The 24,748-nt window shown below is 36.8% G+C and overlaps 1 protein-coding gene across 1 annotated transcript; it reads right to left on the bottom strand.

Moving 5' to 3' along the window:
- Positions 1–6,589: 6,589 nt before the first annotated feature.
- On the bottom strand, positions 6,590–24,662 carry PGRMC2 (progesterone receptor membrane component 2). The gene is made up of 3 exons (XM_041759015.1): positions 24,212–24,662; positions 9,944–10,099; positions 6,590–8,801 (listed from the first exon to the last, which is right to left on the bottom strand). Exons 1-3 carry the CDS (start codon positions 24,627–24,629, stop codon positions 8,704–8,706), a joined length of 672 nt encoding a protein of 223 aa, XP_041614949.1. The 5' UTR covers positions 24,630–24,662; the 3' UTR covers positions 6,590–8,703.
- Positions 24,663–24,748: the final 86 nt, after the last annotated feature.

The following is a 24,748-nucleotide window of genomic DNA, read 5'->3' on the forward strand; positions in this document are numbered from 1 at the left end:
ATGGTATCTGTACAAATGGTCCCTTAATACTTTATACCAAGCAGGTTTCTCTCTGCTGATGCTCTACTGAATCATGTAGAAAAAATGATAAACTGTTTGCATAAACGTAGATATTTCTTCTAGGTACTAAGGAGCTGTTTGAAATCATTTTATGGAACAGGAGGCTTGAAGTAGTTAAAAAAAAAAAAGAGGTAGATCTTATCTGTAATATGAAATATTTCCAAAATATGTAAGTGGGTTAGACAAGTAAGTCTGCAAAATAACATATGGTAGGATGGATATCACTTATGTTAAAAAAAAAAAGAGGATGATAATGACAATGAAAATGATAATGGCTATATTTTATAGTGCTTGCTATGTTCCAATGTTCTCAGTGCTTTACTAGATGAACTCATTTGATCCTCAAAATGACCCCATGAATTAGTTTTTATTTTTATTTCCCTAATAGAGATTTGGAAATTGGGGCAGGGAGAAGTTGAGTGTCTTGCCTCAAGTCACATAGCTAGGATTTAAACTGAGGCAGTTAGTGTACAGATTCTGGAACTTAAGCTTTGCAATATTTCTACAGGTACAGCCATATAAATATAAATGCTTAGGAAAAAGGTCAGAAAGATACACACTAAATGGCAACTCATTGGAGAGGAACCAAGAATTGGAGATGGGGCAGGGTCATTTAAAATATTCTCTTAGCTGAAATGTTTGAAGGTTGTTTTTGTTTTTGTTTTGCCCCAAAAGATAATGATTTCATGTTCCTTCTGTTAAATTTATTTCTCAACAATTGTTTAAATATTAAAAAAAAAATCAATCTTGGGGGCACCTGGGTGGCTCAATGGATTAAGCATCTGCCTTTGTCTCAGGTCATGATTCTGGAGTCCCAGGATAGAGCCCCAAATTGTGCTCCCTGCTCAGTGGGGAGTCTGTTTTTCTCTCTACTCCTCACCCTCCTCGTGCTCTTTCTCTCAAATAAATAAAATCTTCAAAAAAAAATCAATCTTGAAGTCAATGTGATTTTGACTAAAATTATTAGGTTATGCTCTTTTCCTAAATTCTATAGTAATTCTGATATTATTGAAAGCAGAAAAATTGTGTTCATCTTTCCTCTTGGTCTGTCACATTACTTTTTTAAAAAATTATTTATTTGAGAGAGAGAGAGAGAGAGCATGAGAGGGGGCAGGGGCAGAGGGAGAGGGAGAAGTAGACTCCTCACTGAGCAGGGAGCCCAATGTGGGGCTCAATCCCAGGACCCCGAGATCATGACCTGAATCAAAGGTGGATGCCCTACCGACTGAACCACCCACATGCCCTTGTTGCATGACTTCTGATGAAATTTTATTTCAGAGATTAGATGAAAGGTTATTTCAGATTTTATGTGGAACAATGGGAGGCATATTAGTAAAAGCACTGCATTTCATAGTTAAAATGGTTTTCAAGTTCAGAAACCGAAGCCCAGGTGACCAGTGGGCTCAAGTATTAGGTATTGAACCAAGTTAAAAAGAGATTTGCCATTTAATTACAAAAATGAAAAATTTTAAAGTTTCATGTGTACTAATAGTTTGGAAATAGTAGGGTATTAGACTTCTCCAGAGAAACAGGCCAATAGGAGGCAGAGATAGAGATATATCTAAGTCTTTGAACATACAAATCCAGATATATCGAAATCTCTGAATATATAGAAATTAAATACCTATATGGAGAGAGATTTCTCTCTCTCTCTCTCTCTCAGAGATAAGGCAATGAGAGAATAGTTAATCTTAAAGAATTGTCTCAGCAATTGTGGGGGCTGGCAAGTCTGAAAGGGCTGGTGAGCTGGAAATTCAGGTAAGAGCTGATGTTGCAGTCTTGAGTCCAACATCTACAGGGCAGGTCAGCAGGCTGAAAACCCTGGCAGGGTTTCCCATTGCAGTGTGAGGGCAGAGTTCTTTTCTTGATGTCAGTCTTTGCTGTTAGGTCTTCCCCTGATTGGATGAGAGCCACCCACACTAGGAGGGTAATCTGTTTTTACTTACAGTCAATTGATTATAAGTGTTAATCACATAAATGCCTTCACAGCAACATCTAGACTAGTGTTTGACCGGACAACCAGGCACTGGAGACGAGCCAAGTTGACACATAGTTAATCATTATGAGTAAATTCCAATTTGAACTGATTTCTGACTGCTTGAGAATATACATGTTAGAGATAATGTGAGTCTAGTGATTGTTTTCATTTAGGACGACTGAGGTTTAAATTTAAGAGACTCAACAATTTGAGGAAAAAAATTTTTTTAAAGATTTTATTTATTTATTCATGAGAGACACACAGAGAGAGGCAGAGACAAAGGCAGAGCGAGAAGCAGGCAGCCCCATGCAGGACTTAATCCTGGGTCACTACCTGAGCCAAAGGCAGACGCTCAACCACTGAGCTGCCCAGATGCCCCGGGGAAAATCTTTGAATAGTACATTTGCAATATATTTAAGCCATTCTAATCACTAGTTTTGCTTAACACAAGTTGTGAGAGGATTCTGAATTATTTCACGGCAGTTGAGATAAGGTTAACTAAAAAAATGCACACAAAGCTGTGAAGCTAAATGACAGATACACTGGTAAACTTGTAATCTAGCGTTTTCAGTTTTGCTCCCAGGTAAAGATAGTTAACTTACGCATGGTGTGCTCACTGTTCTTCAGTGAAGGTGTCAGTCATGAGGTGTTTCTGGTTTAGTATAATCAGTCAATCCTGTCTCTGACATCTCATCTACAGATTAATAAAGTTATGCAAATGATTTCAGGATAACCTCTACCTCACAAGTTTAAATTCTAAATAAATTATGAATTGGGCATGTGAGAATATTAATAAAGGTGGATCTAGGGCTCCTGGCATTCCTGCTGAACTTTAATATTGCATTGATGCTCTGTTACTAATGTAATACTTTGTTACTAATAAATGGTGGGAAAGCTAGTAAACATTTTTCAGATTTAGGACTATAGATTTAATTAACAAAAGGTTATTCAGATTTTCACTTTAAATAAAAAAAATTATATACCACCTAAAAAAGATACTTCAAATGTCTTTCCACCACCGCAAAACAGTGGAAGAAGGGAATAATGTGGAGTACGTGTCACGGAGTGGGTGGTGGCCTTTATCTTATTTCTCACCTTTGAGGTAGGTGTTATTGGTTCCTTTTACAAATAAGGAAGATTAGGCTCAGAGAAGTTCAGAAATTTGCTCAAGGTCACCAGACCTCCTTTGAGGCCTAAACTCATTTCACCATAGGCACAGCTGAAACCGAAGGAAGCAAAATGCTTGCTCCTGCATTTCTTACATAAGAAAGGTGATTTATTCCTATCTTATCCTGCTTTTGTCTCATTTTTCACTGTTAGCATAGGTTTTAGGGGCAAAGGTCTTCCTCTACAAATAAGGCATTTTTACCTAGGCAAGTGCAAGTAGGTTGTACTGTTTTCATTTTATTTTTATCACATTGCAGTTTGTTTTTGTTTTGTGGAAGGAGCAAAGAACTCCTTGGGTGGGATTTCAAAAGCACTGATGTTTTGTTATAAGCGGGGGGCGGGGGTATGGAAGTCTTTTTTTTTTTTTCCCTTTGGTCACCCCTTCCATACAGCCTGTACTCTGCAGCTGCTGCCCAACAACTTTGATTAGATAGGCATTCAGGTAGGGTTGCACTGTGGTGCTCGAGCCTTCATCCACTTATGCCATGAAGATAAATCTGTAATTTGCAGACATAAAGTATTGCTAGATTTTTAAGACTGCATAGTTCTGCCTTTGAATTGTATTCATAAGCTGAAATGGGAAATGGTACTAGAGAGCACCTAGTCCAGTTGTTTTCCCAACATTTTTTCTGTAGCACAAGGCTTCAAATTCTTATTTGCAAGCCCAAAAAGCAAAGCCAAGAAGAGGCGCTGCCTCATGCAATTCCTAGGCTCTCTTCTGAGTCTTTAAAAAGGTTTCTTTGGAACCTCTGTTTTAAAACTATTGGTATTAGTCTACCCTCTCATTTTACAAATTTTTCTGACAAAAAACATTTTGAACCAACACTTTGTGTCTGGCACTGTACTCAGTTTGGGAAAAATTGGGCCTAAGATAGGAGTATGCTCTGATCCCTAGCTTATCTGGGGAGATGGCTAATTAAAACACAATAGTACATCATTGATACATATGTAGCTGTGATATTACGGAGGTATGGAATGGGGGGGCTCCCTAATTCTTTGTAGGGGCATTGAGTTGAGTCTAAGCCTGAGTCTCTAAGGCTGAACACATTATCTAGGAGGGCAGTTAATTTGGGAAGGTGTGGAGGACAATCTAATTCAGACTGAAGAATGGGGTGAGTAAGTAGCGAGGGGCATATTCTGGAAGATACAAGTTGGTTTAGGTAACAGGTAGTGCTGTGGGAATTGAAGAGGGCATAAACCCGATTCTTTAGAAAACAGGAAACCTTAAGGAAATGAGGTGAAATTTACATTTCGATTGCCAAACAGGGACTATGAACCTGATGAGAACAAGGTTGGTTGGAAGTCAGGAAACTATAGCAGTGATTCTCTGACAAAGAACATTTAAGAGTAGGAGCAAGTTTAGGGGGAAAATCATGCATTCATTTTGAGGTTCCAGGTAGAGATGTCCAGCATGACTGGATGGATACCTGTCTGAAGCCTTGAAGAACACACTATGATCCTATATATAGAAAGGGACTGGAGAGATGAAGGAAAAGGTAAAGTTTGCCTAACTCTTGATTTTTGGTTATTCCCTTAATCCTTTTCTATACACTGCACATATGTTATGTTTATAATCAGGGAAAAGCATAGTTTAGCTTTTAAATTGATTTAGCTTCCAAATTTTCTCTATTTTCTTTAACCAGATTGGCACCATACCATATATGGAATATCCTGCATTTTCACTAAAAATTCTATTTGGAAATCATACTATGTAGCCATCAAAATCATGCTTTTAAAATAAATATGCAAGTATTTACCAGTCTTCTTGCACCAAATTTCGTGATTTGGTTTATTTAGTTGTGTCCTATGCAGATAAGAGTCATAGAAAAATCTCAAGAATAAACCAGAGTGTTTACGGCATGTCAAGTGCTCTCTTGAATGTAGTACTCACAGGCAAATGTTCTCAGTTACTAGTGATGGTAGCACAAATGTGAAGCTGAAATCTAGCCCGGGGTCTCCTCAAAGTTTGACTCACAGGACTGTGGTAAGAAGACACAGCCTTTTATGACATGGCTCGAGAATGATGATTCTTGCCTAAAAACAGTAAAGAAAAGTTGGGTGGTCTTTATTTGAACCTTCTTGTCACAACAAATAGATCGTAATCTGTTATTAAAATCTACCAAACTGAGAGCTGACACATACGCAAAAGCTAACTTTGAAAATTTGCTACTTAAAAAAAAATTTTTGAGAGAGCCAGGGAGCAAGTGCAGGTGCATGTGAGTGAGGGTTGAGGGGGGTGGAGGGAAGCTGATGCCCCACTGAGTATGGAGCCAGACCGTGGTCTTGATCCCATAACCCCAAGATCATGAACTGAGCTAAATCAGATTGGATGCTTATCTGACTGAGCCACCCAGGTGCCCCAAGCATTTGCTACATTTAATTGATTAGAGGAAAAGAACCATCACTATAATATTCGATGACTCATTTTCAATTATGCTCATCAACTTACCAACTTTATGTATCTATTTATAGATCTATTATTACCAGATTATTCTGATCCATAAAAACTCTAAGGTTATACACGGTGTTAACAAGCCAATGACATACATTTCTAGCAGCTTGCTGCACTTTTCAGTTATTAACAGAAGTAAATGGAATAATAAATGGATAAGGGGTCTGATTCATCAAGTTTTCTAAAGAACAGTTTTCTCCAGTACTAGTTCAATATATTAACTTTAGCTTTCCAGATTATAGGTAGAAGTAGGTATAGAGTTGGATTCTGCAGATTTCAAAAAACGGCAGGTAGAATTACTGTCAGGAAAATATGAAGAAGCCTTCACATAATGGTCGAAGTTTTAAAAAGTTTATCTGTAGCTGAATGGATTCATTTCCTAATGGAGAGAAACGGAGTAGTACACACAGTATAGATTTGAGAAACATGCCAACTTTGAGATGCTATCAAAAGACAAAAATCTGAATTAAAAAATTCTTTTCAAAAAATCACATTAGATTTTTTATGTGGAATCCCCTGATACTTTAACTCCAAGGAAGTTCTGGGAATGATATGAAACCAAATACAGGAAACCAGACCCAAATTAACCAAAAGTAAGTTCCATTTCAAGTGGATGACAAGAATGGACAATGTAACTTGAAAAGATTAGTGTGGTTTCTCAAATGTGCCTTACCACAAGAATTACCACAGCACTTCTTAAAAATAGAGTCTGAGAACCATCTCTTTCAATTCTGGCTCTGTGTGTGGTAGGTCTGGACTGGGGACCAGGATTTGTATTTTAAGCACTTCAAGTTGTTCTGATAATCAGGAGGTCAGGGAAATGGAGGCTAAGGGGAAACCAGCAAAAATACCACCACAGCTCCCATCCCCTTACTCCAAGACTACCCAGCAAACTACCTGAAAATGAGAAACACTCAACTAAAATTGAGGAATTGTCTGTAGAATACGGTTTATTTCAAGTCCAAAACACAAAATTACTCAGTTTTCTTAACAGACTGCATAATTTTTACTGCATGGATATTTAGGATTTCTCTATTCACAAGTGTAGATTTCTGAACTTTAGGGTCAAATGATTCATATATATATATATTTATATGTTTACTACAGAGAACATGTACTTTAACAAATTTGTTTAGAAAATATTTTACATAAAAACACACAAAGCATTTACCAACACTCTTCAGTCTTTACAACCAGTCTTTAGCAAAGATTTGGCTGAAGTTCATCCTTTTCTACAAAACATTCTAAGACCAAATATAATAGAATGTAGTATTTTACACACTTTAGCTTATTATTGCAGTTTAAATTTCCCCTTTTTTTGATGGCTTCTGCATATACTATACTCATACAGCAGAATAAGTCTTTTCTTCAACTGTGACTTGGTTAAATAAAATTACCTTTTTTGGTGTAACTTGTCCCCTACCAAGTAGTCCTGATGAAATCAGTAACTTGACATATATCGAGCTTTTAAGTAAGGGCGTTTTCAAACGAACAATAGAAGGATTCAGTACCTATCAGTAGGATATCCTTTATTATTCTGTGTTCAATAACTACCAGCCGGTGCTATTACTTCTAGTATAATCAGTTGGCATCAAAATATAAAGTAAAAATATGTACATTTTTATATATCAATTCTTACCTGAATAATCTCAGATCTCTTGAGAATGTTCCACAAAGTGGAATTTCTTCCTAAAGTTACAGTGAATGTGGTACAATGTGTACAATTTGTTTAACCAGTGCCTGCTTTTCATTTCCAAGATTTTTCCTTATCTTGAATCAAATGCACAATCCTGACTACCATATCATAATGCACTGGCTTACAGTTTTTATATAAAGTCCAACTCAAGCTTGTTTTGGTTTATTGTACATGCTTTATTAAAACGGTACTGGTATTTACAGTATCTGCAGAGTCCTTTCCAAGGCTCTCTCACACACATTCAGACACACCCATACAACATCCATACTACGGCCCCATGCACCCACACCAATGAGATGTGAGGGTCAGACTCCTAAATTAGGCAGCTGTTGGGGGACAGAGTTGATTTGTTTTTCCTTTTTTTTTTTTTTAAAGAGAAAAAGCATGAGGGAATGCATTTGGCCATTACAATGCTAATTAAGTTTGTGTATATTAACATATGTGGCAGTAACACTGAATATTCCTTTTACATTCTATATACACAGAATGACATCAAGGTTTTGCGGTCAACAGAATATCCCAACTTCACTCTCAATGCTGCTTGTAGTGACTTCTGAATTCACATAGGGGCTTTCCCTAAAATAATTCAAGTCTATGTAAGTGAAATAAGGCACAATTAATATTGATTTGATCTAGGGGAAGGGAAGGGATAAAAACTAGTTTCAAATGATCTTACTGTTGGCGAATTAGCTTTGACTTAGACCCACTTGAAATCCCTTCTTCTAATTTCCTAGAAAGGTTTCTTAGAAATAAAAGTTTTTAATTTTCCCTGACAAAACCCAAAAAGAAAAGTTTGGGAATTCACATTTTAATATTTCAGTAACCTAAACCACTCAAATTAATGTGCACCACCAACCTCTCCTGCCCAGGTCTCCTCCCTCAAAGCTAAACCAAAACAAAAAAAGCAGACGAATCCCTTGTTTTTTAGGAGATTTGTACACTTAAGTAGCAAATACATATCTGGTTGTCTTTGATTTAAAAAAATAGGAGGAAGTGAGGGAGGGAAAGAGGAAAGGAAGGAGGTAGGGTGGTAGAATGGGAAGGAGGAATGAAGGAAGGAAGGAAAAAGTAACCTTGTGACTTTCTTGCTCTTTAAAAAAGTCCCTGTTTCCTCCTTTTCAGGATGATGAAGCCCCACCAGACATTACAAACAACTGCAACAAATGAGTTTGGCAGCGTAAATAATGTCTAGGATTCAAATCTTCATAGTGAGACTCATTTAGCTTGTATACAATCTGTTGAATGTTTTTTGCAGCAGGTGAACCAAATCCAAAGACGCTGGACATTCTGTGAAAGGGAGTAATAAGAATTGCAGTTCTGAAGGCCCCTGACTTTGGTTGTTTACAAAGTTCAATCCTGTTTATTGTGATCCTTGGTATCTTCTTCATCTGTATATTCTGATGGTTCTTCCCCTGGTTTTAGGAGTCTGCCTACATAATCATATTTTTCTGAAAAATACATCAAAAGAAAATCAGTAGTGATCAAATTTGTTTCACTATTCCATTACACAGCAGGGAAGGTGTTTGCCTCTTTAAGAATTATATAGAATAGGCTAGGTTGTTCCTATTGCACACCTTGGCTGGTCTTTGTATTCATGCAAGGCTTGAACAAAAGAAAACAGGATTAAGGAATTTACCAAGCTTGGGGACTGTGTTTTGCACGAGAGTGTTCCATACTACCAGTTCTTAATCAAGGACATTTCATCAGAATCACTTAAGAGAGCATGCTAAGTAGATCTAACCAGAAAATATTTTGGGGGAGAAAATGTGATTTATGCTAGTACTCCCAGGAAAATAAATCAAATGGAAAGCAAAGTCATTTGTTACTTATTATGCTCTGTTCTTTGAGATCTCAGTGTGTGGTCCCAGGCATACCACTATTCTTTCTCCCTCCAAACTCTCCTCTTACATCTGTTAATATTGCTTATGTTACCAGGTATTTAATTTAGAACACTGCAGTGTCCAAGGTGATACATATTTGGTTATTTCTTTTAGTTATTTTGAAGTTAGTTATTTCTTGGTCAGGATTTGAACTTAGATTAAGTGAATTCACTGACAAATCAGGAGAAGATAGGAGGACTGCTTCCTACCCCAAAATCAGTTCAAGTCCCAAGAAGCCAAAAGAACTGTTTCCAAGGGATACACAGGTCACATAAATAGCTGTCTAGACTGTCACACAGAAGGTAATAACTGATGTCATGAGGATATACTACAAGGGAAACCTATTTTTTCTTTATGGTTTGAGAGTGAGATCAATAAAATAATTTTGGAATAAATAATAGTATCAATATTAAAAATCACTTCAGTTTTAAATAGAAGCCTAAATTTAAAAATACTATACATTAATTAAAAAGCCTTATAGGACTAAAGGTGTCACACTTTTTGTTAGACTTATAGTTTGTAACGCGGCAACTTTTAAAGATGGATTTTTAAATAATATATGTAACAATCATTGTCATTTAGCTATTCTTATCATTAAATAATGATGGTGATGAACAGATATCCTTAGGCTCTTCAGGGGTGTGAAACAGTGTATACTTTCTTTGGCCATAAATTTAGTATTTCCAAAGAACCCAACAAAATGAAGGTACCTTTAAACTGCATTTCCCATTCTCGAACACTCTCCATCTGTACAGCATTCAAGTCTGAGAGATCATCATATTCATCTTTAAGTGCATCTTTATCTAGGCAAAATGTCGCCAGTCCTCTGGAGGCATCCCTACCAGCAAATATTCCATATGGACCGGCTGGGGGTGGGGAAGAAAAATAAATTATTGACATTACCTTAACATTAGTTTAGAATGTCTCAAAGGAAAAAGCCAAATAAAAGAAACCTCATAATGACTCATAATTGGCACACAGCCTTAATTTCAAAACATGACAGATACAAGACGGGATAATGAGAAGAAACTTCTTGGAAATCTGCCTATAGAACAAAGTAAAGTTTTTCAATGAAAATTTAAAATTTAAATTTCAGATACCTCAAAACTTGTATTCAAGGTTGAAGACTATACTGTATTAGGGAGAAGAGGAAACGTCAGCAGCTAGGTTTGGAAGCTGGTTTGAGGGGAGATAATGCTTCACTGATTGCTGTTCATTAATTGTGGTGTCTACAAATAATCAACAGAACATCCACTAGATAAGCACCTGTTAAAGACTCAGGTCAACTGTGGATCTAAAATATTTTTCTTCCTCTTATTCAAAGCAGGTTGTGAGAGAGCATAGACTGTATCATCTTTGTACCCGCATTGACTAGTTCAATGAATAGCACATGTAGATGTTCAACAGGTCGTTGTCGAATGATTGGTTTTATCATTCGATAAATGATAAATCATATAACCCATTTTCAAAATAAGTATCATGTGACTACCAGAATATACTCACAATTACCTATATAAACTACAAAAAGTCATCAAACAATGGTTTGCATTTGTCACAGCTCTTGGGAAACAGGAGATATGACTATAAGGAACAGTTCTTTTTTTTTAAGTTTCTATTGTTTTTGGGGGGTGGGGGAGGGGCAGGAGGGAGGGAGAGAGAATCTTAAGCAGGTTCCACACCCACTGCAGAGCCCGTGTGGGGCTTGATCTCCCAACCCTGAGATCATGACTTGAACTGAAATCAAGAATTGGATGCTTAACCAACAGAGCCACCCAGGCGCCCCAACAGTTCTTCTGTCACAAAATGATTAGCATTTGTCCAAGGAATTAGGAACCACCCTCTCTAGGGAAGAATGGCATGATTTACATGCTGACAGAAGTGAGCCATTCCCAAAGTTTGTCCTTGAGAGAGAGCAGCAATTGTTAGTACTTGCTCATGTTAGTACTCAATGCCTCACACATGTCTGACATAAAAGAGAAACACAGTATATTTCTTCCAAAATATTAGCTGTAATTCCAAATGAGTAACTCTCGATTTTGATCATTTAAACAGATTCACTTATGGTAAGCAAAATCTCCACCCAAATATATGATAAAAAAGACACTTCAGTTCTTTAAAACACATACTAAGTAAAACTGAAACAACTTAATTTTCCACACCAAAAAAATTAAATTACAGTACATTAATTTAATGGAATAAGTACATAATTATCAACAAGAATGAAGTGTCTCTATATGTACACAGACCAAAGTCCATAATAGAGTAACTGAAAAGAGCAATTCAGAAGAGTATGTATATATAAATTATGATTTGCTCTGAATTAGAAAAACACACATATAGGGCACCTGGGTGGCTCAGTGGCTGAGTGTCTGCCTTTGGCTCAAGTCATGATCCCGGGGTTCTGAGATTGAATCCCACATTGGGCTCCCCACAGGGAGCCTGCTTATCCCTCTGCCTATTTCTCTGCTTCACTCTCTGTGTCTCTCATGCATAAATAAATAAAATCTTTAAAAAAATAAAACGTTGGTTTAAAAATTAAGTGGTGACCTGGCTGGCTCAGTTGGAAGAGCATCTGACTCTTGATCTCAGGGTCATGAATTCTAGCCACATGTTGGGTGTAGAGATTACTTAAATAAATACTTAAAAAAAAAATGTCCAAAATACCTAATTTTACAAATTAAAATTTTTTTTCCTGAGGCTATAGTTTTCCATGCATGACAAAGGTAATTTAGAGAAAATGATTTTAAAACTAGAATTCCTGGGATCCCTGGGTGGCTCAGCGGTTTAGCACCTGCCTTTGGCCCGGGGCTTGATCCTGGAGACCCAGAATCGAGTCCCATGTCGGGCTCCCTGAATGGAGCCTGCCTCTCTCCCTGTCTCTGTCTCTCATGAATAAATAAATAAAATCTCAACTTAAAAAAAAAAAAACTAGAATTCCTAACTTAACTATTATGAGCAACACAGTGGTCAGTAAGGGAGCTTACTGTCCAGTTAAAGTAAAATATAGGGCAGCCTGGGTGGCTCAGCGGTTTAGCACCTGCCTTCAGTCCAGGGCCTGATCCTGGAGTCCCGGGATCAAGTCCCATGTCGGGCTCCCTGCATGGAGCTTGCTTCTCCATCTGCCTATGTCTTTGCCTCTCTCTGTGTCTCTCATGAATAAATAAATAAAATCTTTAAAAAACAAAAATAAAATACTTTCTAAAGAGAAGTAAACAAGAAGAAAAAACCAGAAATTTCTTAATTTTTAAATGAGCAGAATAATGATTATACATATATTCATATTTGAAAGCCTTTAGGAAACTGAAGGTTATGTGTCAGAAAAGTATCTGTACATTTCAGAGAATTAAAAATTCTACTTAGGGACGCCTGGGTGGCTCATCGGCTGAGTGCCTGCCTTTGGCCCAGGGCATGATCCTGGAGTCCCGGGATTGGGTCCCACATCAGGCTTCCTGCATGGAGCCTGCTTCTCCCTCTGCCTGTGTCTCTGCCTCTCTCTCTGTGTCTCATGAATAAATAAATAAAATCTTTTAAAAAATAAATAAAAAAATAAAAATTCTACTTAAATAGACAATAATCTGAACATTTGTGAACATTAATCTGAATTACAGAAAGCATTACACCATAAAGTTCATTGAGTATAAGAAACTCATTCTTTGGAAAGTTTATGGCATGGAACCAGAAGTGGCATTTGTGATAAATCTTAAAAGTAGCATTATTAGGTATTGATACCTTAACATGACAATAAAGGTAATTCCTCCCAGTAAAGTACTTTTTTATTCTGCTTTTTCTATTCCTAAGTATTTTCCATATTGCTACTTAATATCAGGTGACATTCACAATTACCATCTAATAGTCATATATTTTCTTAATGAATATACCTAAAATTTAATCATTTTCCTATTAGTATACACTTAAGCTACCATTTTAAACTTTTAAAGTGGGGATTCCTGGGTGGCTCAGCAGTTTAGCGCCTCCCTTCGGCCCAGGGCGTGATCCTGAGGTCCTGGGATGGAGTCCCACATCCGGCTCCCTGCATGGAGCCTGCTTCTCCCTCTGCCTGTGTCTCTGCCTCTATCTCTGTGTGTGTCTCTTGTGAATAAATAAATAAAATCTTAAATAAATAAAAAAAATAAATAAACTTTTAAATTTGTCTTCTATATAAGAAAATAGGACACTATTTACAACTGGCCAAAATTTATGACCTTCAATCTATTGTTCATTATCTCAATTGACATTGAAAACAGGGTATTAAGCATTTAAGAGAAATTCAATATTGTTCCTTAAATTGGAATTAAGTATTTTAGAGAAATATTAACTTTGAAAATCAAGCAAGAGCAAACAGTTCCTAGTGAAAAAAGTAGTTGTGTGTGTGTTTGTTTATTTATTTATATGACTCCAAATGCTTTGTGCCAATAGCTGTTTTTCCTGAGATGGAGGCTACAGATAGATAGATAGACAGATAAGAGAGACAGATAAAACAATGTAAGTTTTTTGAGAAACCAGGAAAGCAAAGTAATGCTGACAAACGTAAAACAGCGATGAGTCATACATACAAAAGAAAAAATAAAACTGATCAGGGCTACAAAAACCTACAAATGTAAAATGATAGTTTTCCACCTTTTAAAGAATTTTCTAGCAATGTGATTCTCTTCTCTAATAGTCTTGCAAAGTGGAAGGAACAATTTTTGCCCCCTCACCTGGCAGAACAGGACTAGAGACATTCAGTGACTTGCCTAAAATTTTATCAACAGATTTGGGAAGTACTATGTCCACTTTTCTATTCCAAACACAATACAGTTAAGAAAACACACAGAGGACCCATAAACCCAAAGAAGGAAGGATGACTGGACCCATAAATCCAAAGAAGGAAGGATGACTCTGAAAACTGGAGCATTTCATTAATTACAAAATTTCAGGGAAGTAAGTATTTTAGAAGAGCTGTTAAATCAAAATGAAGTGAATTAACAAAAAAGCTGTATATACCAACAGCTTTTCAAATCAGTTTGTTACAATATTTAACCTCCCTGGCCTGCAAAAGTCAATCTGCTTCAGAGTATAAACCATAAAACACATCTAAATGGTAAAAAGGAGAGAAGAAAAGATGATCATTATAAAAACAGCAATCAGAAAATCCTCCATCTTTGAGTATATTAATTATGTACCAATGCATTCTCTAATAAAATTCTCTGCCAACTTTTTAAGAGACCTCAACACTGAATGAATGTAAAGACAAAACTTCATAAAACATGTTCTATTTTTGATTTTAGATGGCTGATTTAGTAACAGTGAACCTGAGTCAGTTAATAATCCAACCCTATTTCTAGGCAAAATGTTTTATTAACTCTTAAATAGAAAATAATGACTCAGTGATTAACATAATACTTCCCCACTCTCTAAACTATATTAAGCTGTATTCCCCACATTTAGGATTTCCGTCAGGAAGCATTTAACTTCTGAAAAGGTCTTTTGGAACAGTTTTCTTTACTTTTTCCTGTAAGACCATAAAAAATATTAAGAACTAAAACAAAACAAAACAAAATATTAAGAACTAGAATTTGAACTGAATGGAAGTGCTCAGAGAAAGGAGAATCTGAGGTATAACTAAACTACATTTCTCTGTATTCATCATACAATCAGAAGTGTCATCTGAGAAGGCAATAATAACTCCCCATTCTACTGCTCCCTTACACAACAAACATAAATGTTACAGATTCCAATATTTTGATAACCACACTTGGCTATCCATAATACTAAAGTAACAGAGAACTATCCAAAGAGAGCAAATTTTAAATGGTATTAAAAAAAAAAAAGGCTAGTTTATATAAACTGTTATTTTGACTATTAAGGCTTATGACTAAGGGAATAATATTCTGTTGCTTTATCAAAGACTGTAATATAATGCTGACATAAAAGTGGACTTAAAATTTCCAGAAAATTCTTGCTACAAAAAATGAACAGCAATTATTCAACCAAAGCAGTTTCTCTTGAAAACACTTATATAACAAATGTTCTAAGACATCATTTTAAAAATAAATCTTCTTTTTCAAAAAATATTTTATTTATTTATTTGAGAGAGAGAATGAGCAGGCAGGGTGGGAGTGAGAGCAGAGGAAGAGGGAGAAGCAGACTCTGTGCTGAGCAGGGAGCCCAAGGCAGCCTCCATCCCAGGGCCCTGGGATCATGACCTGAAGGCAGATTCCTAACAGACTGAGCCACGCAGGTGCCCCAAAATAAATCTTTCAAACATAATATTAAATAAATCAAAATGACATTATACTAGAATTCACATTTTATTAATACTCTTTAAGAGTTAACAACAACCCATGGCACAGATTTTTATAGTTCAAAACTCAATAAATCTACCAGTTAGTGAATCCTAAAACTGCTTACTTTAATATAATCAGGTAGAATGGGGTAACATATTTTTGAAAAGGCAAAAACATATGGCACTGTAAGAAAATGTTTTAAGGAATAATTTAATGAACAGAAAATTCCAAGAGGAAATTAAATTCTAAAATACGTAACATAATTTTGTGATTATTGGGATGACTATATAGCCACATTAGTATTTATGAAGGGGAGAAAATTCCAGAATGAATATTTCAGTTATTTCTATAGTATAAAAACCATAGCTCTCAGGGACAAGCTATAATTCATTAAAGTTTATAAACAGCCTAGTTTTCTAGCCTGTTTGACAATATTGTCTTCTGTGATTATTAAAACAATTTTTAAAAAAACCCTAAATATACTTGGTATTGAGTAATTATTTCAAATAAGATCAAATTGTGTCTTGGAACAAATGAAGCAATAACGCAAAAAGTGATTAAAGAAGATCCAAATAATATATATTTTTTAATATTTAGATTAGGAAGTTCTAAGACTTTTAGGGAGAAAGTAGTGTGGCGAAAATGAAAGAATACTCATCAAGAAGCCAAGATATCTGGGTTCTAGAAGCTTTAACCAACATTTAATATTCGGCAAATCTTAGAGGCACTGGTATAAAGAGGGGAAAGTATTTATCTAGTTTGGTCTCCAACTTTAGGCAGGTAAAATACTTTCCCCAACTCAATCTTGTTTTTAAAATTCAAACTAGAAGGCTGTCAGTGATACTATGGGTTCAGTTCAGTGGCCCTCGCCCCAGTGCTTATGGCTATGGTGAGGACGAGGAAAACTGAAAAATCAACATCCCAGGCCTGTGCCAGATGTGGGAGTGGGGACTGAGTTTACACAGCTTCCACAGAATGAGAATTCTAAGGTGAAGAATAGTATGTACTTACATATCTATTGGAATTTAGAGAAGAGCAAGGGTAATATTGTAGGAGTTGGGGGAAAAAAGAATTATTCTATAAATAGTGTTGGGGTAACTAAGTAACTTTCTGTAAAAATACTTATTTCATAACTTAAATTCCAATGGAACTAAAAAAACCAAACCATAAAACTATGTTGAAAAAAACTACATATTTAAAAAAATAATCTTTTTAGTGCAAAAGCCTTTAAGTAACTTATGATAGAAAACTTAGTGGCCATGAAAAGAAGATAAATTTGAATACATAAAACCAAAAATTTCTGTGTGGTTTACAAAAATACCGTAAATAAAGTAAAAAGACAAATAAATCAGGAAAAATGTTTGCAACTAAGGTTGACTCACTTTTTAAATAAAACCTAAAATCTCTAAGACCACTACCATGATTGATAAACTGGCAAAGAACATATGAACAGATAATCTGTAGGAAAGGAAACATAAAAGACTCAAAATCCTGAAGGTGTCCAACCTCACCAAAAAAGGAAATGTAAATTAAAATGATATTGAGATACCATTTTAACTTCTCAGATTGACAAAGATCAAGAAGTTTAGTATCACATTTTTGGCAAAGGGGTGAGAAATGCTCATTTTCATGAAGTACAAATTGGTCCAATTTCTCTGGAGGGCAATTCAGAAATAAGTATGCAAATTAAAAACATCCCATACTCTAAGACTCAGTATGTCTAGGAATCTTCCTTGTAAGTTCATTCACATGTATAAAAGAACATGTACATGAATATTTATAGCAGCACTGTGTATTAATAAGAGATTGGAAACAGTTTAAATGTTAATAGTGGACTGTTGAATTATGATATATTCATATAATAGCACATACATATATTCAAAAGACTAAGATGGCTCTTTTTATGCTGAGATGAAAGGCTCTCCAAATATTAAAAGTCTGTACAACATACAACAATATGTGTGTGTGTGTGTGTGTGTGTGTGTGTGTGTGTGTGTGTAGGGATACATATCCATAGGCTTGTACTTGCAGATAATAGTTCTGGGAAAAAAAAGAAAAAAACCCAGATTGGTGCCTCACCTCTAGGAAGGGGAACATGATAACTGGGTTATTTTTCACAATATGTGCTTTAAAATGTTCTGTTTTGAATATATATTATCTAATAAAAAATAAAGTTTGTTTTTGTTTTTTTTTAAACTTCCATGAGGCCCTATTTAGAAATACATCTAAGACACTATACAGGAAGACTTCTACAACCTAGGGCTTAAGAAACAGTACAGAAAAAAAATCCCCAAGAAACAGACCATAACTGCTGAAGTTTTTGCAGCAAAAATTATAAACTACATGAAGAAACAAACCCCATGAAGGAGTAAGCACATATAAGTTATGAAAACTGGCATCCACAGAATAATACAAGCAGATTAAAGAACTATAGTATGTTTGCTTAAAATTTTTAAGTAAGTAAGAGATGGAACATAAGGAAAGGTTAAGAGACACAAAGGACAGAATGAAAAGCTAATGTGTATCTATTAAAAGGAAATGGGGGAGGCAATTATTGAAGAGATAATGGGTTCAAATTTTCTAAAATAAATGGATGACACACATCTTTAAGTTTTAGTAGACTCTGGCACATGTTAAAAAAAATTAAATCGCCACCTAGGTAAATTCTAGTAAAAGAGTAGAATTCCAAGACAAAGGGAAAAATAGAGTAATCAAAGGAATGAAAATAAACCAAAAGCAGATCTGAAGAGAGGTAGAAGACAGTGGCATAGTACTATTGAAGATGTGAGGTAAAACAATCAGCCTACAATTTTATATCTGAAACCTATAGTATTATTCCTGAATAAGGGCATATGGAGACCGAATTTATTTTCTGCCAGTGAAAAAACTACAGGATGTACCTCACTAAAATGAAACCTGAACCCTGAACAAAGGAATGAGATCCAAGAAATGACAGTGAATAAAGAAAATGGTAACTATGTTGGTAAATTTAAATGAGGGCTGGCAATTAAAAAAAAAAAAGGTAGTACTTGAATCAATTTGGGGGAGGAGTTTGAAAAAAATGCAGAACTACAAGTCTGATAGTAATACTGGAGAAAATAAGGTGAGGGAAGGAATACAGTGAAGCTTTCTAACTGATGGCCACAACATATGGCTGTATACTACACCACCCCGAAGGACACCATTCACATTTGTATACATGGTAGTTTTGTATTTTAATAAGAAATATTCCCTCAAATGATAGTAAAGTGTCTTAAAGAGAGTTTTTCTAATTCACACAGAAATGTTTGGCTAATATTCCTATATTTTTCAGAAGAAGAGTGTCTATAGCAAAAATTTTAAGGAAATTACCAAAAGAATGGTAATAGAATATATCCAAATAAGTAGAGAGAATAAGTGGAAGAATTAAAAAAAATAATCTGAGAAAGAAAAAAAGGAAAAAGGGGCAAAGAAAAGTATGACAAAGATAAATTACTAAATAAGAAAGTAGAAATAAGTCTAAATACACTAGTAATGACAAAACATATAAACCAATGAAGCTGTTAAAAGACAGTATTGAGGGGCCCTGGGTGGTTTAGTTCATTAAGTGTCTTCCTTCATCTTCCGCTTGGGTCATGATCTCAGGGCCCTAGGATGGAGCCCTATATTGGCCTCCCTGCTCAGTGAGGATCTCCTGCCTTTCCCTGCATTCCCCTCGCACACCCCCCCGACCCCATACTATTTCTCATAAGGAAATAAGTAAAATCTTAAAAAAAAAGATAGTGTTGATACTAGATTCGATGAAACAAACTTAAAAAAATATGAATAAAACATACCACAGATCAGTGGAATAAAGGGTAGAAAAAGAATCACTGAGGTAATACTAACCAAATGAAGGCTGAAGTCAAATCTCAAAATCAGTAAAGGTTAAGGATATTTCTTTCTTTTCTGATTAATACAATATGCAGTTCTAGATCTGGATGGCATCAGAACATTCTCACACTGATCTTGGTGGCTGACTTCTTTAGGTTTTTGTTTAAATATCAACACCCTTTTCTTGATAAACTAATATAAATAAAGTACCTTTCTTAGCCATCTAAAGTCCTCTGTTACATATCCTATTCATTTCTTTCATAGAATATTTCATTACAAATTATGATTATATACTGAATGCTTATTTATTGTCTGTTTTCCCAAATATACAATAACTCCACATTGGATAGGAACCCATCTGTTTTGAAAACTCAGTTAACTCATTTTTTACAAAATCTTATTTAAGCAACAACGTGATGAAATCCAGGCAATTCCTTCTCAGTATTTAAAAAGGAGATGAAATTCTGTATTACCGATCTTGAGACAAGATGCAGGTTCTAAGCATACAGCAGTTATTTAGTGATGTCTGTTACAGGTACAGAGGAAAGGAGCAGTCTCTGTCACAGACTGTTCAAAGAATTATTAAAAGAATTAGAATAGCTACCTCCAGATGTTACTAAATCTATTTTATTCCAGAATGAATAACATATTCTGGTCTCATATATGCTTTCAGGTATCCTTTAATACTCAGCATTAGTATTTAACACAAATACAATTCCCCCAAAGATTAAGCACATATGGAATGATGCTGAAGTCAGAGTAGGTATTGTAGAAATAACTAGTATAAATGTGAGCAGAATATCAAAACTTATAGGAAAACTTAGCTGATCCTTTTATTTTCCTGAAAGGTAGGGATATGTATGGCCATTAGTTCAAACAGACCCAGCTGGCTGGCTTTAAAGCTGGGATGAGAGCTCAGTAGTGCCAGTAGGATATCCATGAAGGAAGAGGTCAGGCTAATCTATATGTTGCAACTCTTGCTTTAATTGCAATTTTGCAAACTATATAAATAAAAGTTAACATATTGAAGATAAAATTTTAAAAAGGAGGGAAAACATTTGAAAGGTACATGTGCTCCTTTCTCCATCTTCCTAAATATGAGGCATCTCATGGAGTACCTCTTTTATATATGACTTTCTCTTTTCCGATGGAATTTAAAAGGTAAGTTGGAGAAAATACAGCTTTGATCTGTGTCAAAGAAAATGCTACATGGAATAAGGGGGAAGTAATATATTTAAATTTCAGAAATGCAGGATAAACTATTAGAAAGGTCAAATTTCTTGCCATTCTAAAGAATAAATAAAAACACTATTTTGGTAGAATTTCATTGTAGTAATGTTAAATCAAGTTACTTAAAATTATACTATCTTCCAGTCTTCCTACTCTATTTTGACTCTAGAAGTGTATAAAATTATATTTTGTTGTGATATAATGAGAAGGGATGGCCTGTGAAGACGTCAGACTGTTTGATTTCTAGCTTTGCCACTAAGTATGTGATTTTGTGCAAAACCTCCCTGAGTTTCAGTTTCCACATCTGTAAAATAGGAACATATCTCCAAGGGCTGTTTGAAAGTTAAATGAGATAATAAGTTGACTAAATGGAGTTTCCTCCTCCTTCTACCTTGACCTCTAGAATCAATGCTGTTCAATAGAACTCTTTGGGAGGATGGAAATACTCTATAAGGTACACTAATATGGTAGCTATGTGGCTACTGAGTAGTGGAAATGGGGCTAGTGTGATGGAGGGACTCAATTTTAAATATATTAATTTTAATTTAACTTAAAATTAAAAAGCCACATGTAGCTTGTCAATTTTAAATATACTTAATTTTAATTTAACTTAAAATTAAAAAGCCACACGTAGCTTGTGGCTACCATACTGGACAGCGCAACATATATCCATGAAAGTGTGTTTGAGGCTTTAAATCCTTATGGGAACCAGGAGAGGGTATAAAAATAACAGTAAGATTCTCTACAAATTTATCCCAGAACATAGTTTACCTGAAGTACAGATAGGCTTTTTGGTTAAATACATCTGGGTTTGAGAGCCAGTCTGTATGACTCAAGCCAATTTACCCAAAATACTTAAACCTCAGACTACGAGGGCAGGAATACTTATTAGCCTCACTGAGGCATTGTGGAGATGACAAATTAATGGATCTGATGTAGTAGGTGCTTAACAAATCTTATTTCCTTTCTCCTCCCATATTCATTGTTTCTTACATGACCACTTTCCTCACATGCTGGCCAAGTGCCTGAACTGTTACTAAATTTAATGCTGACAAATGTAGTTAATGCCAACTGTTTGCCAACATGTGTTTACTCCACTAAATTGTCAATATTTAATTTTTTAAGACCTGAACTTTAGAAATGACTAAAAAAACAGTATCTTCGACACAGAAAAAAACCCACAAAATAATTATTAACTCTAAAACCAACACTGTGAAATGTAGATATTGGCTAGGCACAGAATAAGGTTTTCTGCTTCTCAGCTCATTCTTTCAAGCTACTGAGATTGTCAGGCTAAGATCATTGCTTCTGAATTATTCTATTACGAAGTGCTCAGTTGACCTGAGGATGAAAATAAAAATGAAAACCCAAACTGAACTTATATCTATTTCATAGCCAGAAATTGGCTTCAAGACTTTTGGAAAAACTGTTACATCTTCTATTAATGTGAAATATCAACATATCCCAAGCCCATAGATAATCTGGCTCCTTTCAAGGCTCCTTTCAATAATATAATATTCCAAACATCTTTACTAGGTTGATCAATAAATACTTAGAAAATAGTAATTACCCTTTGGCTGTTCATCAGGACATGGGAATTAATGGAAGCCAACCTAAAACTGACTTCTCCCTTATTATCTGAGGAGCTTGCTCAATGCTTAAGCCACACAAAGGCTATCCACATCACATCTATGACTCTTAGTTTTTAATTTCTATTGTAGAACATTCGCCACTGGAGGCTGCTAAACTGTGAGTAGGACAGCCTTTCCTAGCTATTTGCAGATAGTGGCAAGGCATAATGCGCAAGGACTAATATGCTTCTTTGCAAGGACTAATATGCTTCTTTGCACTAATACTTTGTTTGTTTCACTGTCAGTGTAGATAGGGGCTGCAAAAGCAAATCTTTTAGTTGGGCAAGCTCAATATTGAAAATCTAAACCTATACACAGTTTCCAATTACTGCATACACATTTTATTATCAATGAGAAAGAAACTTCAGGTACCAAATACTGTTCAAATCCTTGATTTACAAAAATTAGCTATTTAAATGGGTCTGTCCATTTAATTACTGTAGTTTGGCCCTATTCTCTTGTCCCATATACTTTCAAGTAAACAAAAAGTATTAACCCTTTTGGCTGAATTAAGTAAGCAGACCTCTGCTTTTCAATTTTAAACAACCAGAAGCATTATCTAAGACTTGGTTAAACTGAATGTGGATCTATACACAAAAATACAAGCAACTAAAAATTAAATAGTCCAACACATAAAAATCTACAATTTATCTCTATTCCATTTAACAGCAAACCAAAGCACTTCCAAAATATATTCCAGCCACCAAGCACTGAAATCAGAAGTTCGTATTTCTAAGTGCCAGTGAATCTCATGGACTAACAGATTACATCAAGAAGAAACCAACTTCTTGTTGGGACTTGTCAACCCCCTCGAATTTGTATTCTTTAGAATAACAGGTCACTCTAGGTCCCTAATTTTATTATGTATTTTTTATTGTAGTCACTTTTTTTTAAGTTTAGGGTTAATTACTACATAACCAGGATGTACAATGTTGCTCAATTTTATTGTATACCAACAGGTTCCATGAGCCTGAACTGAAGTTTATTAGCATAATCTGAAATGTATGCTGTAACTACATTGCAAAGGAAGGGTTTCTAACCCAACTACCCTGCACACACGGTTCCCGGAAAGCAAAGTTCTAAAAATCTCTAACTTGCAAAACTGGTGCACTGGGGTATGGATTTATGTAGCTCTTTTAAGTTTTTGCTGCTCAGTGAAAACACAAGTCATTATCAACGTGTATTTGAATACTTGCCTTCCTACTATCAAAAAAAAAAAAAAAAAGTAAAAAGAAACCAGACAGGCCCGCCTGCTGGGTATTTGAGCTCCACCTCCAAAACTCAGGGAGACTATCCTTGCCAGTCTTTATTAAGATCTACATTCTGGTCTGTCCTCATCCTACATACAATGTTAATCTTGGAAAGCATCTCCATACTAAAACTGGTTTAAAAAAAAAAAAGTCTGAGGTGTTGCTTATATGCTCAGACTTCACAAGCTAAACGGTGGGGGCTTGGAAGTACGTGTACCTAAACGTGGCCTTATGGGGAATAGTAGAGAGAAAAGGGAGATCAGTGATAAAACAGAGTAAAGAAAGGAAAGCTGTGAATTACCTGGCCTACAAACTTTGGGTCGCTACATTAGGCATCTCCCGTCCCTCCTGCCCCCACCCATCCCAGGAATCAGAAAGCTCAAGAAAGGTAGTGGGCTAGCGTGACGGGCGACAACTGGGAAGATTCTGAAAAAAAAAAAAAAAAAATCGGCAGAAGAAAAAGCTTCGTGGAGGAACGGGATGGGAGAAAGAGGAGAGCTGAGAGCCGGTTCCTGGGGCGACACTGAAACCTGCACTTGGGGCGGGCGGGGGGACCTGCAGGCGCCCGGAGCTGGGGGTGTGTGTGGGGCGGGCCGTCCCAGGTGCAGGAGCCCAGGCGCAGGGGTCCAGACGTCGGGAAGGCTGGGCAAACTGACCCGGCGCCCAGGGGCCTCCCCGTCCCGCGGGGGGTGGGGGGTCGCACAGGAGCTGCAGGAGGTCCTCCCCCTCCCCTTCCAACTCCTCCTCACCCGGGCCGTAGAACTTGCTGCCTTTGGTCACGTCGAAGACTTTCCCATTGACCGCGAGCAGGATGCGCGGGGTGCGGGAGCCGTCGTACTGTCGCAGCTGCTCCAGGCTGAAGTCCCGCTTCTTCATGCGAGGCAGCGCGGCAGCGGGGCTCTCCTCGCCCGCGCCGGCCCCGGTGCCCAGACCCCGCCGCCCCCAGCGCACCCACAGCCGGTAGGCCCCCAGCAGCACCAGCGCCACCAGCGCCACGTTCAGCAGCATCTCCCCGCCCCCCGTCAGAAGCGCCAACGCTGCTGCCGCCCAGCCGCCCCCTTCTGCTGCCGCTCCCACGCCGCTGGGGCTCTCGCTGCTGCCGTCGCTGCTGCTCTCGCTGCCACTCCCCAGGGTGCCTAGCTTCACGTCCCCATCACCCGCCGCCATCACTGCCCGCCAGCGCCTTCCTCCTCCTCCCCGCCCCCTGCCCTCCCCAACCCCACGGCCGACCCCGCCCCTCCGGGGGCCTCCCAGCCAATGACAGGAGGGGAGGGGGCGGGGCCAAG

Source organism: Vulpes lagopus, chromosome 6 (assembly GCF_018345385.1).
Source record: "Vulpes lagopus strain Blue_001 chromosome 6, ASM1834538v1, whole genome shotgun sequence".
In the NCBI taxonomy this organism is placed as follows: Eukaryota; Metazoa; Chordata; class Mammalia; order Carnivora; family Canidae; genus Vulpes; species Vulpes lagopus.

Excerpts from the sequence above, each read along its gene's own strand:
- PGRMC2 (XM_041759015.1), bottom strand. The coding sequence starts at position 24,629 with ATGGCGGCGGGTGATGGGGACGTGAAGCTAGGCACCCTGGGGAGTGGC. Across the intron at positions 10,100-24,211 it reads CAGCAAGTTCTACGGCCCGG|CCGGTCCATATGGAATATTT; the intron begins GTGAGGAGGAGT and ends CCCCACCCCCAG. Across the intron at positions 8,802-9,943 it reads ATGGGAAATGCAGTTTAAAG|AAAAATATGATTATGTAGGC; the intron begins GTACCTTCATTT and ends TGTATTTTTCAG.